The sequence below is a fragment of the Uloborus diversus genome, chromosome 2 (assembly GCF_026930045.1).
Source record: "Uloborus diversus isolate 005 chromosome 2, Udiv.v.3.1, whole genome shotgun sequence".
In the NCBI taxonomy this organism is placed as follows: domain Eukaryota; kingdom Metazoa; phylum Arthropoda; class Arachnida; order Araneae; family Uloboridae; genus Uloborus; species Uloborus diversus.
This window is the reverse complement of record NC_072732.1, coordinates 141,561,525-141,583,288: the sequence shown is the minus strand read 5'-3', so window position 1 is coordinate 141,583,288 and position 21,764 is coordinate 141,561,525. Positions and strand designations below refer to the sequence as shown.

Here is a 21,764-nt window from a genome sequence, read left to right as displayed (position 1 = left end):
AAAAAAAAAATCAAGTATACTTTTTTTTTTGGAATGAATCATGCTCATTTTCGGGAGTTGGGGGCCCCTAATAAAGCGGGGGGCCCTAAGCTTTAGCTTGCTTATCTTGTACTTAAATCTAGGCCTGCTCATGATGAAATGTTAAAAAAAGCTATCAATAATACTGTGTTTTCAAAAAGTATAGGAATATATAGACAAGTTTAAACATTAAAAAAAGTAATAAAAATTTTAACATTTCAAAAAAAGAATCTAAAGGAAAACAGTTGCAAGTTTTCTGGACTTCAAAATGGGGGTCCCATACTGTACACATTTATATTTTTTTCAATATGGACTTCCCAAGCTAAGAATAGGTTTGCAACTCTTGCCGCCTTAAATGATAGTCTTGATTTAAAGTGCTAAATTTGGCAACTTGTAGTTTGTTAGATACAATGCCAGATCTAGGAGGAACAAGCTGAGGTGGCAAATTTGTCCAATTTATTTTCTTTCTTTCTTTTCTTTTTTTTTTTTAATAGTTGAAATGTGATAAAAAACTTGAGAAAGATCGTAGATCCGGCACTGGCTAGATGGTCTTTTAAAATTTGCCTAACTGACCTGCTTACAATTCATAAAATTATTGTCACTGTTTATTTGCTAAACACACAACATATTTATATTAAGTTGCATCATTACTTTAAGCCATCACATGGTTCCATTTGGATAAAACCAGAAATGATACGGAAATGTCTCGCTGATATTGTTGGTTTCCTAAATTGGAAACTTATTACCTCCAGTAGCACAGCTTATTTCTCGCTCACTTACTGCTTAAGCATAGACTGAGAATCTCAAACATAATTATGGATTGATAGGATTGATCTAGTTTGGACTGAGAAAACTCATGATTATTAAATGAGGGATGGTCAAAATAGATATTTCGGCTGTTCATACCATCATACTTCAACTTTTATATCATAACTGGATAGGTGAAAAAAATTAGTCAGTCTTTATTTGGGGGTGAGTAAAATGGAAACTTTAGCCTAAAGGTGTAAATTCTTTTTCAAATATAGTGCTTTGTACAAGAAAGTAAAAAGGTTAGCAATATTTAGAATAAAAAATGAATAATCTTAATATATAAAAATCTTTTGTGCGGATGTTTGCCACCATAAGGCTTTTAAACGGCTGGACCAATTTTGATCAAATTTTTTGTGTGTAATTAAGTTGTGGTAAGCATGGTTTCGAAGTGCGATGGATCGAATCGGAAACATTTTTATTAAATTATTAATTAATTTCAACATTGGATGGGTATATCTCCCAAATGATTAATATTCATTTTAACCTATTGTTGAGCAAGAACTGATATAAATATTTAACCCATTACCAAAGGACAGTAAGAAAGCCAGCTCTGCTTTTTGTAATGAAATTTCCTACTGTGACATGTCAATTAGGAATAGATAAAACGTAGAGAGAGAAAGAGAGTGAAGCCTTCATTTCTTGAAAGCAACAGTTTTTAGGTCCCGTGATATACTATTTTAATTTAAAGTTAAGTAGTGGAAGAAATCGGGTTTCTTTCACTAATTAAATGATCAGTAAGTACCGTACATAGCAACATTTGTTTCTCGGTTCAAATCCATCCGAGTTTTGACACCAATGGCAAGAGTACTTTAAGGATTATCAAACTAGTCAGTATATTATTAAAGGAAAAGACGGTGGAATTTAAAGACGAAACAAATTTTATTTTTGTCCAGATAAATTACAACAGGGTAGTTCTGTACAAAAAAGGTCAGTGTAGTGGAAGATTTTATCTTTAGCTGAAAAAGCAAATTAGACAAAATATGAAGATCATTCAAGTACACAAGGAAAGATAGTTAGTGAGACAACTGCTCAGCAAGAGAGCGGGATTTAAAAGTTTTCCTTCAAAAGATCGGACCGCTAATTGGTCGGAGTTCGCTTCGCTCACTAATCGGCTGGATTATGTAACGTGGTGGCTTGGCGACTTTGGCCATAAACAATAGAGTTGCGGGATTATTTGATTGTAATTTAAAGCTACTGTTAATGTAAATTATTGTATTTTTTGTTTATTTGGCAAAATGTTTTAAATTGCAAAGAACTGTTTTTTTTTTAAAGAGTGTTTATAGTCATGTTAGTTGAAGAATGTTTATTTTACATCAAGGGGGGGGGGGGAGAGTAGTAGTTTTCGCTTATTCAAGGAACTGTTTTTACCCTTATAATTTTTTTAAAACGATATCCTTTCGATTGTTTTATTCTTTTTCATATGCAGGACGTTGCAGTGGGATTTGCCGTTTGTTATAGATAGGTAGTTAGTTTTTTACACTTAATATCTGAGGACGAATTTTATCCTTTGAGTATGGATGAAGGAACAATGAATCAAGTTGTTATAAATATATGCATTCTGACGCCAAGCAGCTTAAAACATTTTCTTTTAAATTATTTTTTTCAACAAAATGGTTCAAACACTTAATAGTTTATTGAAATTTTTCAATTTACAAAGCTTGGACACACAGAACAAAGTCTGACGGGTCCTCTAGTTTAAAATAAATTTATCAAAATAAGTTTTTACCAAATTAAAATTCCTTTTCTTATACAGCTTGAGATTCTACTTTTTGCCTTTGTTTAGAATTTGAAATATTATGAGGTTCATTTTTAGAGTTCAGCATTTGCATAGGGTCTTTTTTCAAAGTTAAAAGTTTGTAAAAAGATTTACAAATGTAATCAATTTCCTTTTAAATGAATCTGATAGTAAGCTGTTTATTTAAAATCAATAAGCATTAACTATATTTATCAATAAAGTTTTTTCCTTTTTTGAATTTGAAAAGAAAATTTCGTAGGACTATCTTTATTTAGTAAAGAAAAGAAATTTAAGTCACTTTTTCTTGATACAGTCAACCCTGTCTACAACGATACTATTAGGACCTAAAAAAATATTGTTATGGACAGGTTATCGTTTTTAGACAGTTTGATTATTCATGCTGACATTTTGCTGGGACCAAGGAAAATATCGTTATATAAGGTATTGTTATACTTAGGTTTCACGTACTTTGTTTTCAGTACTGTTATTAAATGGATTAATGTTTGTTCAATTTTAGGGATCAACATAAAAGTGATATATCCTGCTTGTGATGAAGATTTTGAAAAGTATGTTGACCAACCCCTTGTAATGGTACAAGAAACTGTTGATTTTTTCAGATCAACTGTTGAACCTTACTTTGAAAATTTATCAAGAAGACAGGTAATTCTAAGTAACTTTTAAAATTACCAAAATGATTTCACATTAACACTGCAATGCTATTTCCTAAGCATTGTTTTAAAGAAAGTATGTTTAAAAAATTCGGCAAAAACAATAAATTTAAAGTGCAATATAAACTATGTTGTTAGAAAGAACTACTAATTTATAATTGTTGTACGTATATAGTTAAACATACTGATAAAAATCACCATTTGTAAATAAAATCATTGCATCATTAACTCATTTTCAATCAACTTAAGAAAAAAGAGTTAATTTCAAGAATTTAATTTCATTCTATGACTTGAATGCAACTTATACACTTAAAGCAAATTCAAATAAACTTTATTTTATGCTATTACTTTAGAAATAAAATTTAGAGGAAAATTAGTATATGTTGCTAGTAACACTCATAGTTTTTTTGAGAAACAAATCATAGTCCGGTCAATTTAGACAATTGAAATAACAAAAATTCCGGGAAAGCTAAATTTTTGTAGGGACCTTGGGCTTACTATTACAAATAAGTTGCCAAAAGTCCCCATCGATCCCATGTGCGCTAAAAAAGTTATTCGGGGTCAAAGGTCAAAATTTTTGGTTTTTTGGATTTTTCTCAAAAACAGTAAGTTTTATCGAAAAGTACCGCAGACCAAAGTTGTAGATCTCGAAATTCTCTATAAAAATGGTTCTTATGATTTTTTTCTCAAAGACCAATCCTTCCCAGATATTGGCGTACTCTCAAAACACAGCCAGTCATTTACAGAATCCCCTCTACTCGCGTGGCCTTGAATAACATCTGGCTATTCTAGTCCGTGTGGCATCGTTCACGTACCCAGAGGTGCCCAACCCACTAAGAGCAAAGGCGCACCCCCCTCATTTTCGCGGAAATCCCCCCCCCAAAAGCATGCCTCCCCCCAAATGAAAAATACTCCTCAAAACAATCCCCCTAAAAATTTCGATGGCGCAGTCTGGGCTATGACCCCTCTTAGGGGGGAGGGCACCCCTGACGTACCTGCTTCTTTTAGAGTTAAACGTGCAGTTCGAGTGAATAAACGTATTTATCACAAGCGTCTACTGTTATTTGTGCTAATCAATATTTAAGAAAAATGTAACAATTTCGCTTTATTTGCAATAAATTTTTGACTGAAGGTGAAACTGTTGTGCTGGGCAGTTATGGAATGCCAACTTTAATTGATGCAAGTCTCGTGAGAAGTTATAAGAATGCTGATTATTTAAGAAGTCAATAGTCCGTTACAATTCGCGTGGATTGCAGAAAATCATACACCCGGAAAAATTCAATCTCTGCTGCAACGTGAGGATAAAAAGGCCAGTACTTCAAAAATAAGTCCTCCTCGTACTGAAGCACGATTAAGTGAATTTGGATCCAGTTTTGTTTTTAAAAACACTGCTTATTTTGTGGCTGTAAAGCGGATGAGGAGGCTGAGAAGAAGAAACACAGAATAATGAAAGAAAAATTCATAAAGCAGCGACTAAATCATACTCAAAATTAAAACGTGCAAGAGCAACTTTTGACAAACCTCAGAACGATCTTTAACTAATTTTAAAAGGGATTCTTTGAATGTAAGTGTGGAAACTTTATAAAATTTTCTGCGATAATTCTGCGTTTTGTTCTTCTCAGCCTTTTCATCCGCTTCCTCGCCACAAAATAAGCAGTGTTTTTTACAACAAAAGCTGGATTCAGATTCACTTAATCCCGCTCTTGTTCGAGGTGGACTACTTACTTTTGAAGTACTGACCATGCTCATTAGGGTGGATTGAAAAAATCAAAATCTGATAAACGCTAATAGCCCGGAAAAGTTGCCCTTTGTAGAGATATTTGGTTCAACAAAAGGATTTCGACCGCAAAAAATATCTTGAGGTGTCGCTCGCCCCTCGAAATTGACCATTAATGCATAAAAACTGGAAAAAGTTATAATAATTTCATCAAATATCAAAATTTGAGAAATTTGATGTTATCGCTCTTAAGAGTAGGCTTTTTGTGTAGATTACACATTGCATAAAATCATTTTAATAATAAACTGTATTTTAAAGTTCCACACATGCGTTGAGTCTTGAATTTGACCAATATAGTCAGAATTGAATAGCATCGTGTGGCTCCGTACTTAGAGAAAAAAATATTAGAAGTTATGATTTGTAAAAGTTTGCTTTCATATTAATTAATTCTTACATAGATACGAAAAAAAAAGTAGTGAAAGCATTTCTTATCTACTTAAAAAAAATTTTAATTTTCCACTTAGCAGATAACTTAGGCTCAAAATTTACCTATGATAGAGAACAAATTTTAAGTATAAAAATTTTAAAATAATGTGGCTTGCAACAGCCCACATCAGTCACCCTTTGAAACAAAAGACGTTGCTAAAGATATTTTAATGGGTTTTGAGCCCTCAAACTGTAACCATATTGATTACAATAAAACATAAGTTTGGCATGCGAGTTGAACTATTTTACTTCTCATAATTTTCAGTCTTGATTGAAATTGTGGCTTGATGGTATTGTGGCTTAATATTTCTAAATTCTTATCTGACTCGAACAAATCCATTTATATCATCCATTTATATAATCCCTTTTGGTTAGGCAGCAAACTGTACCCGGCATTTATTTTTCTTATTTTACCTATCGTCTCACTGCATTAGTATGACATGTGAGGTTTTGAGCACCTGACACTTCTTTTTCTTATTTTACCTATCGTCTCGCTGCTTTAGTATAACGTGAAGTTTTGAAAACCATACTACTCAGTAGGTACGCCACCAAGCAATTTCTTTCAAAGTTTTATCGGAAGTCCCCTTTTTGAAAGAGGGAGCTGCCGAGTTTTACCAGTTCTGCTTATCGATGAGCTCATAGCAGTCTCTCTGCTTCAAAATTGAAATCTGGAATTATACATGTTCATTGTCCATCTTCTACCTGATCGTCGTAATCCGTCTTGAAACAAGTTCTCTGATGATGGTCATCCGCAATGCCTAGTGTTATATTTTTTAGATTCTCAAAGTTACCAGTTTGCAGAACAAGAGCTGATGTTCTAAACATAGTACGATGGCAAGTTTAAAAAATTCGATTGTATAGCGAAAATTTACAATTTCAGATTTGAACTTGAGTTTTTTGATAAGCAGAAGTGGGAAAACTCGGATCATCTTCTTAAAAAAGGAATATCAGATAAAACTTTAAAAGAAATGGTGCTTGAGGGCGTAACTACTGAATTATATGATTTCCAATACCTCACGTTATACTAAAGCAGTGAGACGATGCGTAAAATTAGACAAAGAAGCATCAAACACAGTTTGTTGTCTAACCAAGAGAGATGGATTTCTCAGAGTCAGATTAGAATCCAGAAATCTTACTCACAATGTATCACTAAGGCCAAACATTGTCAGAAGTCAAGATAATAATGCGACTCGCCAGCCAAACTACCAAAATACAGTTTTACTGTATGAAATGTGGTTACAGTTTGAGAGCTCAAAACACATTTAAAGGGGGGCTGTTTTAAGGGGCATTTTTCTCAGTTTTTGGAGGGGGGCTCTTGCTTTTTTTTGGGGGGGGGGGGGCTCTGCGATATTGAGGGGTGCGCCCATGCCCTTAGTAGGTCCGGCCCCTTTGGGTACGTGAACGATGCCACACGGACTAGAATAGCCAGATGTTATTCAAGGCCATGCAAGTAGAGGGGATTCTGTAAATGACTGGCTGTCTTTTGAGAGTACGCAATATCTGGGAAGGTTTGGTCTTGGAGAAAAAAATCATAAGGACCATTTTTATAGAGAATTTTGAGATCTACAACTTTGGTGTGCGGTACTTTTCGATAAAACTTACCGTTTTTGAGAAAAATCCAAAAAATCTAAAATTTTGTCCTTTGACCCCGAATAACTTTTTTAGCGCACATGGGATCGATGGGGACTTTTGGCACCTTATTTGTAATAGTAAGCCCAAGGTCCCTACAAAAATTTAGCTTTCCCGGAATTTTTGTTATTTGATCACTATTTTTATGTCTAAATTGACCGGGCTATCATTGAAAATGTTAAAATTTCTTTTTGTTAAGATGGTGCATTTTTTTTTTTTTTTTGATTCTGAATGGCTTGGGTATTGTGACCAGAATTTTCAAACTGAAAATCATAGGGTGGAAAACTTATATTTTCTTTTCCAAAGATGAATGTTAGAAGGAGAGCTCTAAGTTAAATAGTTATACAGTAAAATCCCTCTAATTCGGACACTAACGCGACAAATTTTTTTGTCTGCAATACAGGGGTTTATTAATGTTACTTGCCTTGGAATCGGGGAATTGAAAATTGTCCGCATAAGAGGGATGTCCTTCTTTGAGGGGTGTCCGTTAGGAGGGGTTTTACTGTACATTATATATATATATATATATATATATATATATATATATATATATATATATACTTTTTAATTCCTCAGTTCCAATGCAAATAACATTATTAAACCCCTGTTCTGCGGACACCTCTCTATTGCAGACAAAAAAAAATTTCCCGTTAGTGTCCGCATTAGAGGGATTTTACTGTTTTTTTTTTTTTGATATCATTACATTTTTTGTCAGCAAAATACCTGCAAACGTGTTGAAAATAGTTTAATTGCATGTTTCTTGCAAGTAGAAATGAAAAACGGCAAGGAGAATCTGGGAGAAAGTTTGAAAATATTCTTTTGTATGTAATTTTTTTTATAGCTGGAATAAGATAAAAGTAATAAATAATCTATATAAATGAAATCTAGGATTTAGAAAATTAATATTTTAAAATTTAATTTGTTTTGTATTGTTTTGTCTTTTATCATATTCAAGAGAAAGCTACTACTCATTACCTAACAGTAAATTTTCCTTTAATACTATGAGTTATTTATTGTGTTTATTTATATTTTCTATTTTGGAGCTCTTTTCCTAGAAAATAAATTTTTAAGTACCTAGTTTCATACCTTTAATTTCTGAAATTCTAAATTTGTAACAATTCTGTCTTGAGAATTTTTATAACATTCACCCTTGAGAGCGATGTTGAAATTAAAGTTGGACTATCTTGCCACAAGAGAGGCATTTGGTATCTATATATAACCTTGGAAAACTTTCTTCCTAAAGGACTTATAAAGATTTTGCTCAACTTTTGTGTACTGAACAAGCAAAAACCATGAGGACTCCAATCCAACTTGGTAAGAGGTTAAGTCACAACAGACAAAACCCACCTTTATTTCTTATTTCTTAACCTACAAGAACTTCCACAAGGTTCTGAGTCACCCCTTCACATAAAACCTTACATTTTGAACTTTGCAATCCCAACAGGTTAGAATCTGAGCTTCAGTAGCTTAATTTGTAAATGTTTTCTTTCAAAAGGCTTTTTCATAGTTTTTCATTTGTTGAACACTTACATTTATTTCCTGGAAGGAAATCTGCAACTGGAGACCAAATTCCACTGTGGGCCATATCCAAAAATCTAAATTTATTGTGTTTAATTTGAACAATTTACTTGCAAGGTTTACTCCATAAATGCCTTTGATAAATGCTTGGGAAATTGAATGTGGAAATGAGTTAAGTCTCTTCTTTATTTCATTCATATTTTAAAATATCTTAAGTATTTCTTGGAAACATGTTGCACTACAGGAGTGCCCACATAGGGAGAATCACGGCAGAGACTAAGCCATTGATTTGGGAGGGGGGAGGGAAGTTGGAGTGTTTTGAGGGATATCTTTCTCTGTTCGAGGGGGTTGTGGTGTTTAGGGGGTGCACACTTGCTCTGTGTGTGGGTGGGGGGGGGGGGGAGGGGTGAGCATTCTTGTTGAAACCTTTTAAAGTTCTTTTTATATTGTTTTTTTTTTTTGGGGGGGGGTCTAAAAATACCTGTTTTACAAATTGACAATGAACTGTTGTTAAAAGTTCCAGTATTCGGTATTTTTTAAATATGATACCAGTATTAATACCAGTCTAAGAAATTTCCCAAGAAACATTCAAAAACATAGTGTTTCGTTGTCATATTTCATTATTTCGTTTAAAAAGTGCATTATTCACTTATTGTAAACCAATATAAAATAATCAAATATTATAATAAAACATCAATAATAGCAAAAAAAAACCACCATGCTAATTTTCACTAAGCCTGGAACTCATTGTAGTGAACATACTTCCTGCAGTTGAAATTATTCTTTCTGGATTTGCGTAGGCTGGTGGTATTGTTAATGATGCGCGTCACACCTCCTGTAGTTGCAAGACATACTGAAATAGAAGGACTTTCAGTCCTTCATCTTCAAATAATTTGGTCTTGAACTTGTTGGTTTTGAAAAAAATCATTTTTGTGAGGGTTAGTGTATCTTTTGTATTGTGGGCAGTTTTTTAAAATCATTATTATTAATAGCTAATTGTAACTGTTCATCGAGCAAGTTTATTTCCATTATCATCATCTTCAGTGATTTCTTCTTAGTCAGAATAGGTTTCTGCTTGCTCTTTGGTTTAAATTTTACAATGAATTTGATCTTGTTAATTTCTTTTTCTTTCCCTTCCAAATTCTTTACAATTACATAAATATCTGAAAATTTGTTCCAACTGATTATGCCTTTTTTCTTTGCAAATGTTTAAGGCATTGTAAATACTATCTCGCTCAGTGTAAGACTCAATAGCGAGACAGAACAGCACGCTAACACCAATGACAAAAAATTACTGTTTGTCATACTAACAAGAAAAAGTTTTTTCTCAAAATTCAGTAGAGTCGAGACAAATATTTAAAAAATATATATATCATAAAAAGCAGGTGCAATTGATTATTGAAATAAACTTCTCATAACGCAACACTTAAATTCCAAAATGGAGATTTTATAAACCTGGTTCTCATAAACTCACGAAAGTACGATTCATCACACCATCTAGTGATGAAAATATCATTATGCATTCTTTCTCCTACTTTTAGTCATTGATGTTGTATAAATTCGTGCTTTGAAGCCAAATTTTTTACTTCAATAGATTGATTTTGGTACTGGGTCTCATCAAAAAAGAAATTTTCATTTAAAATAGAATTAGGTATCCAATTAGTCAAATTGAAAACTCTTTAATTACAAACTATTTAATATTTTTAGCTAATACCAAAAATACTGGTATTTTATGCCAGCAAATACCGGTATTACGAAATTTCAAAATAGCTCCAAATATGGGTATTTGGTATTCCAGTATTGCAATCACTAATTGTAAGCAAAAAATAATAGTGGGATCATACAGGCAGCCGTTTGTATGCTGCTTTAGCATGCAAGTTCTGCCAGGTTGAAGCAGTGGCTGCAATGCTGGAATTTAAACATGTGGTCTTCTGATTCTAAGCCAAATGCATTACTGTTGGGTAGGCCATAATTCTTGTAAAACATTTTTTTGCAAATATTACAAATGTGATCTAGCATATATTTGTGCCTACAAGTCAAGTTTCTGATGAAATTCATGAATCTTGAATTGATTTTCTTTTCTAGAATTACAATAACATGGTCAGCAGTCCTGATTTCAAAGAGAAAATTTTGTATACAGACTCAGATGCAGAAGTTGGTTTTATACTTTTTGAAGAGAAGGTGGAAAATTGTTCCTGTTCTACAAAGCATATAAAGGCTGTGTCAGTCTTAAAGAAAAAAGAAGTTTTAAGCCTAAGAGATCTTTCCCATGATGATATCCCTTTACTTCAAAACATGCAAGAAAAATGTTTGGTAATCAATTTTTAAGTTTCCATGTTGATGTCATTTGAAACATTTATTTTTAACTACTTAAAGTGGTACAATATCAATACAGTAGAAAACTGTTACAACAAACACCTGCTTAGCACTAGAAGTTTTACATTACATAAATTTTGGTGTTACAGTAAAACCTGTGTAAGTTGACCACTCGCGGTGCAGTAATTAGGTGATCAACTTATAAAGGGCGGTAATGTTTTTTTTTTGTCATTTCTTGCACCATGTATTCATTTTGTGAGTAATTCACCCTTATTCTTTCTGTTCAACTCACTTTCATTGTTTAACATTATTGAAAGTGAAATAAAAATTAAAAATACTATTAAAAGAATTTTTTTATTTTTTCCTTGTTTTTAACTATATTAGACACTGTAGTTTAAGAAATTCCATATTGGCCGGCTAATTTTCTCTGGCTTTCTCCATTTTCAATTAATTTTAATATAATATTTCATACTTTTTATTAATCTCAAGTTCAACAATCTTTCTTTTTCAAGCCTTTTTGTACAGCATATAGCACAAAGAGCAATAAGCACGATTCTCCCAGTTCATAAAGGCAAAATTAAAATGTCCTATCTCTTGATCCCTTGCACCAAAAACATGTAACTTTACTCATTAGCAGGCCCAGATTTGTGTAACCGCAGTACGAGGGGCCCGCGTCCTTAAAGGAGCTAACGGCCCTAGAAATTGAAGAAAAAACAGAAAAAAAAAAAAAAAAAACTAGCACTAAGATTTATTCACTTTACAAATAGACACTGCTGGTCACTAGGGAGAGGCTCTACATATTTTGTTGTTAGGGGGGGCCCAAAATGTATAGATCCAGGCCTCTCTTTTTAGCACAATTCTTGTGTTGCCACAACATATTGTAACTGAAAGAAAAGACTTTGAACTTTTCTACTGACACCTATTTTCATTGAACAGAGTACAAAAAGCATCGCAAATAGAACAACAAATGAAAAACAAGTTTGGAGAATAAAGAGCAGTATAAGCTTTATGCTGCTGTTTACTTAGTAAAATGTTAGTCTGTCATCAAAGCATTAAAACATTTTTGGAAAGCTGTCAAAAAAAAAAAAATATAATAATAATAATAATAATAAATAATAGCATAAAATAATTTGCTGAAGAAAGTTTAAAAAATAAACCAAGTAGTCAACTTACAAAGGGTTTTTTACAATACTCCAAACCAAATTTGGCGTACATTAGTGGTCAAGATAGAGAGGTGGTCAAGTTACAGAGGTTTTCCTTCATTGTATGAGATAGGACTAATTCTGTTCCTGACAAAAGTGGTCAACATAGACAGGTGGTCAACTTACAAGGGTGGTCAACTTTACAGGTTTTACTGTATACAGATCATTTCACAAATTTAGAAAGAGACATTTAAAAAATAATATCAAGAAATTTGCACATTAGAATAAGTTTTAACTGTGATTAGTGATGTGGATCGGGTAAATACCCAGTGGGTAGGTAAATATTTTTTGGGTATTTACCCAAGGCCTGGGTAAATACCCAAAAACTGGGTATTTTACAAAAAAATGCAAAAAGTGAATGAGAATTTTTTTTAAAAATCTAAATATGAAATAATTGGTAAAACTGATACATACATATGTATTACACAGTTTATAATATTTTTTATCGAAAGACTTAATGAAATTATGAAAGAAACATATCACGAACCAAAGGATCTTTCTTTTCAATGCCATAATTGAAGATGTTTGCTTTTTTTTTTTTTTTTTTGTAACCAGTTAAGCTTTTTACTTTTTGTAGAATTGCTTTTTATATGTGAAATTTGGCTATCAACATTGATTAGGCATATCCAACACATTTAATGTGAATATCATATTAGATTGCTGAGTTGTTTCACACAATAATTCTTTAAATATGTGATCAAAATACAAATTTTAGGGAAAAATTTATTGTTTTGTATATAGTTGGTTATACAAGGTGTTTCGTTTTAACCTGCAAGACCTTTATTTTTGCAACCGTTAGTCCTAGATGCTTACTTCCAATTGCAAAAATATTCAGATGCAGAGTAAAGATATTGGAAGTTTGAAGCAAAAATAAAAATGAGTCAAAAACTACAAAATTTAACTTTTTATACAGCTCTAGGTCCCCTAACTTATATTTAGAGAAATGATCTGAATTTAAAACTTACTGACACAAAAAAACTTGACATTTGTGCAACAAAAACTCAAGGAGATATTCCATTTGAAAGTTTTAAGGGACCATGCAGAAGATGAGATTAGAACTTATTACCCTTTCAGAATAACGACAGGTTGGCAAAGTAAAAAACACAAGGTATTACATTTTTCATTTCTACTCAAAAATTCATGCAAATGTTATGCCGTGATACGCAAAACATGCTGTAAAACCTTGAACAATTTGAAAAATCACTCTGCACACATATAATTTTATATAAACACTCATTAACTGCTATATTTTCCCCCAAAAGATGTTACTGACGGCGAGTGTAAAATGGTGTAAGTTACAAAACGCTGCGTTTCATATCTCAGTGAATATTGGTCGTACTAATGTCAAACTTTTTTTGACATTAGTACGACCGTTTTTCAGTAAGTTTTAGTAGTTTTTCAGTGGAGATTATTTCCCTAAATATCAATAAGTCAGAGGATCTGGGGCCCGTGTAAAAAGTTAAAATTTGTATTTTTTTTACTCATTTTTATTTTTACTTCAAATTTTTAATATCTTAAGTCTGCATCTGATTTTGAACATTTTTGCAATTGTAAGTATGCATCTAGGACTAACGGTTGCAAAAATAGAGGTCTTGAAGGTTAAAACAAAACACTCTGTATATATACATAGTGGAATACATACAGAAAAGTATTTTAGTTGAATATAAATTTTTGAAATAAATACCCGGGTAAATACCCATTTTGGGTATTTACCCAGGTATATACCCTGGGTATTTACCTCTAAAAATAAATACCCGGGTATTTTACATCACTAACTGTGATGAGTAGTATAGCTTACATTATGCAATTTTATTTAATATGTGTTATCATTCACAAATTAGTATTTTTCATAATGATTAACAATCTAGTATTTTTTTAATGTGAACTCTAGTTTTCATTTAATAGCTTTGAATTAAGTTGGAAAGATGAAAAACTGTTTCAAAATTTAATTTGTGTAGGAAATATTATGTTTGTAAAGCAGAATAGAGGGCATTTTTTACTACAAAGTTTGTTGTTTACTTCTAAAATGTTGTGTAATTTGTAGAAAATTGCATTTTCATATCATTGGCAAATAATGCAATTCTGCTAATTCATATCACTGTAAGAATATTGAGAAATCATTATTATCAGGGATACAGGGGTGCCAATGGCAATTGAAAAGTTGCTGTAAGGACTATTTTGAAGAGAAAGAGACTATGACTACTACATTAGGTAAAAGCTATTATAGCTAAAATCTTGATTTGAAAGATTTTATTTATTTCTATGAAATTTTAGAAATGCATCACATTTAACTTTTGGGTTAATTTAGGAAAATCTTGTGAGAGTGATAACTCTCTAAATTATTCAATGTGGGGATATGGCATAAAATTGTACTCATATATTCAACGCATATTTTTATTTCCTTATTTGTTTCTCATTCCGTCATGTCCTTTTCATTATTTTCCATGTTCTGTTTGTGGTTTTGCAATGTGATAAAAATCATTGAAAACTTAAAAAAAAAAAAAAAAAAAAAAAAAAAAATAATAATAATAATAATAATAAATAAAAATAAAAAAAAAATAAATAAATAAATAAAATATTCAGTGCTTTTATATGATTACTTTACTACAGTATTTTAAATTCTAATTTTCTTACAGGCAGAACTTGCCAAGATATATAGCATTTCACCTTCAAAGTTAGAGAGCTACGTGCTGTACCCACCTTCACATTTTCCATTCCATGTTGTTTTTGAGACTATGGATAAAGATTCTCCCATTCCTGTTGAAAAGGCTCACCATGTTGATACCATTATCACAAATCTTAATTTGATACCAGATTATTATCAAAAAGTGTCATTGAATTATTCTTTGTTTGAAAATGACTCATTATACAAGAAATATACCTGCCCAGATGATGGCGACAGTTGAACATAATTTTCACAACTAAAAAGAGCCGAGTGATAGATCCATTTAATCAGATCAATTTGAATGGTGATTGTAAAAAACCATCCAAATTGCATATGTTTTACATTTGTTATGAAGCATTTCTAACTCATTGAGTATTTCATTATTTATTTTACTTTCTGTGGTGTATTGATTTTTTTTAAGCAGCTACATATAAGACTGAGAAGCAAAGGGATGTAAGTGCCAAAATTAAAAATTTAGAGATAATCAGTACAAGTGGTAGATTAACCTCTTCTCTGTTATAGGGCAAGAGATGGTACTAATAGCTCATGTTAGGTGCTGCTAGCATGATTTGTAAAAAAAAAAAAAAATCAATGAAAGCCTACCCTTTAAACACATTTTACTCAAAACTCTTTAAAGACCACTTACATCCATTTGCTTCTCACTGCCTCATATGCTCATTGTTCATCAGTTTATAAGAAAATTTGAAAGAAAGCTTATTCAGGGGTCTGTCCAGGATTTTTCACAGGGTCCGTTTTTTGTGAAAAATCAAATAATTTTGTGAAAAAAGAATTAATTTTGTGAAAAATCAAAAAATTTCGCAAGAAAAAAAAATTGTTAAAACGAAATTTTAGAATTTAGAGATAGCACAAACTGCATCAATTAAACTTAAAGTTGAGTGTTTTCCTCTTCTATGGCGAGAAAATCATTCTGGATTTTTTTTCTGATATTTGGCGGGAGGGGGGGGGGGGGGTCGGGCATCGCTCTTTTAAGTATCAATATTTATCTACCATTCTGCATTATGTTAAATTATACTAGATATATTTCTATACAATATTTAAAATAATTGTAACAAAAATATAAATAAATAAAACAAAATTCAGAATAGGGTTTAGCATTCAACTTTTTGACCCAAGACACTCTTAAAAAGCACAGAATTTCGTTTAAAAATTATAAATTCCGTGATTTTAACAAAAATAAAAAGATATTTCAATTGTTTACCTCTTAACAAAGCGTAATAATCATCAAAAATTTGAAAAATAGGATTCCCATAGCAGATGCAAAGAGATCGCAATTCTCAAAGCGAAGGCATCAAAAGTATAAAAACGGCTTGTAAAAGAAATATTTTTCATAAAATTATTTTAAAATTGCATTTTAAAGTCCTATGATAAACATATCATTAATATCTGTGGACACAGTTTACCCAAAAAATAAATAAATAAATAAATAAATAAAATAAAATAAACCATCTATTCAGCATTTTAATTTTTGACTCATAACAGAAAATGGAATTTTGCTTTAAAAACTTGAAATGAGAGTTCTAACAACAAATAAAGAGACTTTTCATTTATTTGAATCCTAATAAAGCGAAGTTAGCTTGAAAAAAGAACAAAATATGATTCTCATATCGAATGTTAAAAGATTGCATTTTTCAAAATGTAGACATCTAAAGAAAAAAAAAACAGTGATTAAAAGAGTTTATTTAAAGTTAATCATCCTTGTTAGCATCGAAAAATCAAAATCCATATAATTTTCTCCCAAAATAACAATTAAACATCGCACCGCACCGTAAAAACGCAAATATTGACAAGCGGACAAAATGATGAGAATATTTTCTAATCAAGTCATTATAAAGGTTCAACGCCAGACGCTAAGTGGTGATAGTTTCCTCACCCTTACTATCCCTTGGCAGTTCTAAGTTCATTTCGCAGATATATATTATTATTGTTTATTAAATCATGAGCGGGGGGGGGGGGGGAAAGTGCTTACCAATGCTTTATTTTCAGAAAAGTTTACAACAACGCCGCTGCTAATTAGCTGTGATAAAACAAACAACCATTAATATTTATTTGGCAGTAGCAATTATTTATCGCTTGCAGGAGCATCGCAAGAGTGCCGATTTTTTCCTTCTTTTTTCAAAATTAGCCAATTTTGTATGAGCTGATCCCTCTAATTTGACTTAAAAAAAGGTTCCAAAAATGATCGGTTTATACACAGAAATATGCATTATTTTGCTTTCAAATTTGCTCTTTCAATAAACAATTTGTGACAGATCCGATCTTGTTTATCAGAATTTTGTGAAGGGTCCGTTTTGTTTGATCGGGATTTTGTGAAAGGTCCGTTTTGTTTAATCGGGATTTTGTGAAAGGTCCGTTTTGGTTGATCGGATTTTTGTGAAGGGTCCGTTAACGGACCCAAATATCCTCTGGCCAGACCCCTGTTATCAAAATAGCTTTTGTTGTTGATGAGCAAGAGCATGCACAAAAACAAATGACATTTATATGTTTTATAGTATTAAACACTATGTTTATGTCACATGTTTTTTTTCCATATATTTTTTATTATGGCTGTGCCTCTGAGACAGAAAACACATATTCATGAATTATTATGATTCACTTAAGCTTTAGTTACTGAATAATTGTATATAGAGTAGGTAATTTTGTTACATTATGCATTAGAAAAGTTTTGAACTAGTAGCAAAATATTTAATGAATACTGTGGTAAAAGTTGAATGCAAAGTGTTTGTTGATGTATGAATTGGTAAATAATTAGATGCTTCTGACAACATTGAATTTTCGCTCTCCCCCCCCTTCCCCCCATAAAAGTGATCTAATTCAGGACTTCCAAAACTTTATAGGCAGCAGATCCTTTTCATGGACCAATTTTCATTATGAACCCCTGTCATCAGAATGTGTAGACGTTTGTAGTTTCTAATTAAATGAAACTAGGTAAATTAACCAGCACTAATTAGAGGGAAAATATTTAAAATAAGAACTGGGTTATTAGTTTACAATGCTTATCTTTATTTACAAATTCTGGAGCACAAAAGATAAATTGAACCAAGGTTGGTAAAAAAAAAATTTTTTTTGGAAAAAACCAAAAAAAAAAAAGCCCTTTTTTTTAGTTAAACCAGTTTTTTTTTTTTTTTGGTTTAAACCGGGTTTATTTGGTTTAAGCACTATTTGTAAGAAAAACAATTTTATTTTAGGAAAATCATGAAGATTTTATGAACTAATTGTTTAGGCATGTTTAATATTCATATTTGTACCTAAGTTCTTCGTAATTAATTAAATAATTAAGAGTAAAATCTTGTAGTTTCATTTCCTCATACGTAGAGTTTTCTATAAGAGAATATTGTTTGAAAAACTATTATTAAAACTCTAAGTGTTCTTGGACTTCTTTAGTAATTTTTTTCTCTTGTGATTTAAGTATTTTAGCGTTAAGATTTATATACACTATGCATCATTTCAATGGAACAAAATCTATCGCAACAAATCTTAAGTAATCAAGCAAATTAGGTAGTAAATGAAGTTTGGTTGAAATATGCTTTTTGGACTATTTTGAAATGCACATTTTTTCTCCATGTAATTTTAGAGAAACTTCTTCTTGGTCTCCTTGTATATTTATGTACCTAATAGGAAAGTTGCATTGATTTAAAAAAGAAAAACTATTTAGCAAACTTGCATTACCTTAAAAAATATAAGTTTTAAATTTATTAAGTCTAATTTATCTATAAAGCTTTGCTGGTTGCTTTGCATTAATTAGATTTTACTCTTTGCAATAATCTGTAAAATTTATGAAAACATTTAAGGGAAAACCATGAAGTTTTTCAAAAAAAAAAAACTAGTTTTGAAAAAAAAAACACTTTTTTTAAACCACTGTTTAAACCAAACAACCTTGAATTGAACAGACAGAGATCACAAGATAAGACATAGAATATTATCAAAAATTGAACTTTGAATTAATGGAAAGAGTGAGGTTGTTTTAGCTGGCAAAATTTTAAAATATTAGGTTTAATTTTTGATAGCTGGAATGGAATATCAGGTTTAGGACCTACACAGATTTGATATTTAGTTTTTGATGCTGCATAAGTTGAAAATCCGGATTTGTGTAAGCAGGTTGTGGCAAATGGAAGAACACTCTCTGCTTTTTCAACAAGCAGCTGGTAATAGTTGTATTCCAAAAGGAGCCAAAAATGAGGGTAAAAACCCTTGATGGTAGATTTTTAGGTGTAGACTAAAGTTATGTCTATTTCCAAAAGGAGCCAAAAATGAGGGAAGAACCCTGGAAGGTAGATTTTTAGGTGCGGGCTAAAGTAATGTCAATCAAACATTCATATTCACTTGAGGACAGGCTGCACAGTTTGTCGAAGCAGAAAACAGCTTGATCACCTATGATCTTCCAGCATCGTATCTCGAGATGTTGAGAATTAGTGCTATTATGACAACTCCATATTTTGAAGGTGAAAATTCTGGTTTTCAAATGCAGAAGAATTATTTAACGATGTTTTTCAGACATTTCTTTCTTCGAAAGTTGCTGCGGTCCCCCTAATAAGGGGTCTGCGGACCAAAGCTTGGGAAGCCTTGATCTACTTAATATCAATGGAAAGTTGGTGAAAACCGAAAATAATTGAAACTTCTTTCAATGACCTTTTAGAATTTGTGTGTATGAGAATCATATATTTCAAAATGCATTTTCAAGGTTCCAAGAAACCAAAAAAAAAGGACATATCGTTCCCTCAGAGCAAGCGTAAGACATCTGATCCCAGAAACAACACTAAGATATCCTACTGTTGTTCTGAGAAGACGATATTCTATATTTGAATAACTTCAGTGTAATTGGTAGTTTTATATTTTAATCTTACAATCTGTAAAAAGTAAGCATTTGAAATAACTTGTACCGTAGAACTCCAATGAACCAAATTGATTGGGACCAGATCTCATTCAGATAATCAAAAAATTCAGATAATTGGAGATTTCCAAAAGAAGGGTGTATTTTTATTGATAACTTCATGTACAATCGAGTCTTGATTAACGCTAGAGATGTGTTCCAAGACCCCTTGCATTAGTCGAAATTTCGTGTTGTAGAAAAGGGTGTGTATATGAATTTTTTTTTTAATATACCTAGTTATTTTGGGCATTTGTAAACACCTCTCAAACTAGTTCTTAACTATATATTTCCAATCTATACTAATATTATAAAGAGAGAGGGCAGATTTTTTGTGTGTTTATATGTTTGAGGTAATCTCCGGAACCACTGCACCTATTTGAAAAATTCCTTCACTGTATGAAAGGTGCTTTCTTACTGAGTGACATAGGCTATAATTTGAAATTTCACATAAACTCCCAAATATGGGAGTGAAAAATTACTTGCACATCATCATCATCATCATAGTTGGCTCGACAGCCCAGGGTGGGCCAAGGCCTTCCTTTGGAGAATCTTCCAAGACGTCCTACTTTTTGCCTGGGTTTTCCAATTTTTAACTTTGAGAATATCGAAGTCAGATTCAACAGAATCCAACCATCTCAATTTTGGTCGTCCCCTTCCTCGAATTGTCACAGGTTTTGCAGCAAAAACTTTTTTTACTGGGCTTTCTTCGTTCATTCGAGAGACATGGGCCGCCCAGTTCATTCTCCTAATTTTTATGCTTTTTATTATGTCAGGTTCTCTAAACAATCTGTAAATTTCAAAATTGAATCGTCGTCTCCAGACACCGTTCTCATTGATGCCTCCAAAAATGCTTCTTAAAACCTTTCTCTCAAAAATTAATATCTTGTGCTCTCTGGTTTTAGTCAAAGGCCATGTTTCAGAAGCATAACTTAGAACTGGCCTAATAAGAGTCTTATAAACCAAGATCTTTGTTTTTCTTGAAATCAAAGACGATCTGAAGATGGGGCGTAGTCCAAAAAAGGCCTTGTTTGCCAACGTTATTCGGTTCTGTATTTCTGAGATTGTGTCATTTTTGTTGTTAACACAGGACCCAAGGTACGTAAAACTGCTAACGATTTCAAATGAATGAGTACCAATTTCTAAACATGTGTTCCTGTCATTTGGCGGAATATTTTGTACAGGCATATACTTGGTCATGGAGTCGTTTATTTTTAGTCCTAATCGACCAGCAGCTATCTCCAAAGATGAAAAAGCCTCTTTCAAGGCTGGTACAGTCCTAGCAACTATATCAATATCATCAGCATAGGCTAAGATCTGAACTGATTTGTAAAAGATGGTGCCCCTAGTGTTGATATTTGAGTCACGAATAGCTTTTTCCAAAGCAATATTAAAAAGAAGGCAAGACAATGAGTCGCCCTGTCGAACACCATTATTAACATTTAAATCCTCAGAGAGGACACCCTTGAATTTTACCTTGCACATATTAATATTATATATTGTTGAAAAGGGTAGAATTTTCCGTGTTCTAAACAATTTGTTTCAATGCTCTAACTTAGTTACGGCGGGAGTAATTTGCGTTTTTAGCTCTTAACTTTTTTAGGCTTAGCTGAAATTTAGGCACTACTTTCTTCATTAAATCTATCAATAAGAAGTGAAGGAATTGTCCCACAGTTTTCTTTTTGACACCATTGGAAAAAACGACATTTTTTACTCTAGATCTCTCTTGACCTATGATCGAAAAACTTTGCTTCTATCTTTAAAGGAAAAAAGTAACAAGTGTTTTTACATCAAGTTCGAAAAATGTCATTTTGATTAAGGTTGTCAACCATTTTATTTTTGCATTTCCATGGTTATGCTTTTTGAATCCATTGTTTTTTTCCTTATTTTGCATTTAATTTCTTAAACTTTCTTTATTTTGTGTTTCCATGGTTACGCTTTTAAAATCCATCTTTCGCGTTCTAAATTCTTAAAAGTTGTTTTGAAAGAAAAGAAACTTTTGATTTGTTTTTATCTGAGTGAAATGTATGACATTTTCTTTTAAATTGCAGTAAAAACTGCTTCTCTTGCTAAATAGAGTTTTAAAGCAACTGTAAATCCAATTTAATGATTTGA

At 31.9% G+C, this 21,764-nt stretch overlaps 1 protein-coding gene across 1 annotated transcript; it reads left to right on the top strand.

The window, feature by feature from the left end:
- Window positions 1–3,102: 3,102 nt before the first annotated feature.
- LOC129216056 (m7GpppX diphosphatase-like) lies at window positions 3,103–15,361 on the top strand. Its single transcript, XM_054850199.1, has 3 exons — window positions 3,103–3,223; window positions 10,667–10,894; window positions 14,736–15,361. The coding sequence occupies exons 1-3, from the start codon at window positions 3,152–3,154 to the stop codon at window positions 15,003–15,005; spliced, it is 570 nt and encodes a 189-aa protein (XP_054706174.1). The 5' UTR covers window positions 3,103–3,151; the 3' UTR covers window positions 15,006–15,361.
- Window positions 15,362–21,764: the final 6,403 nt, after the last annotated feature.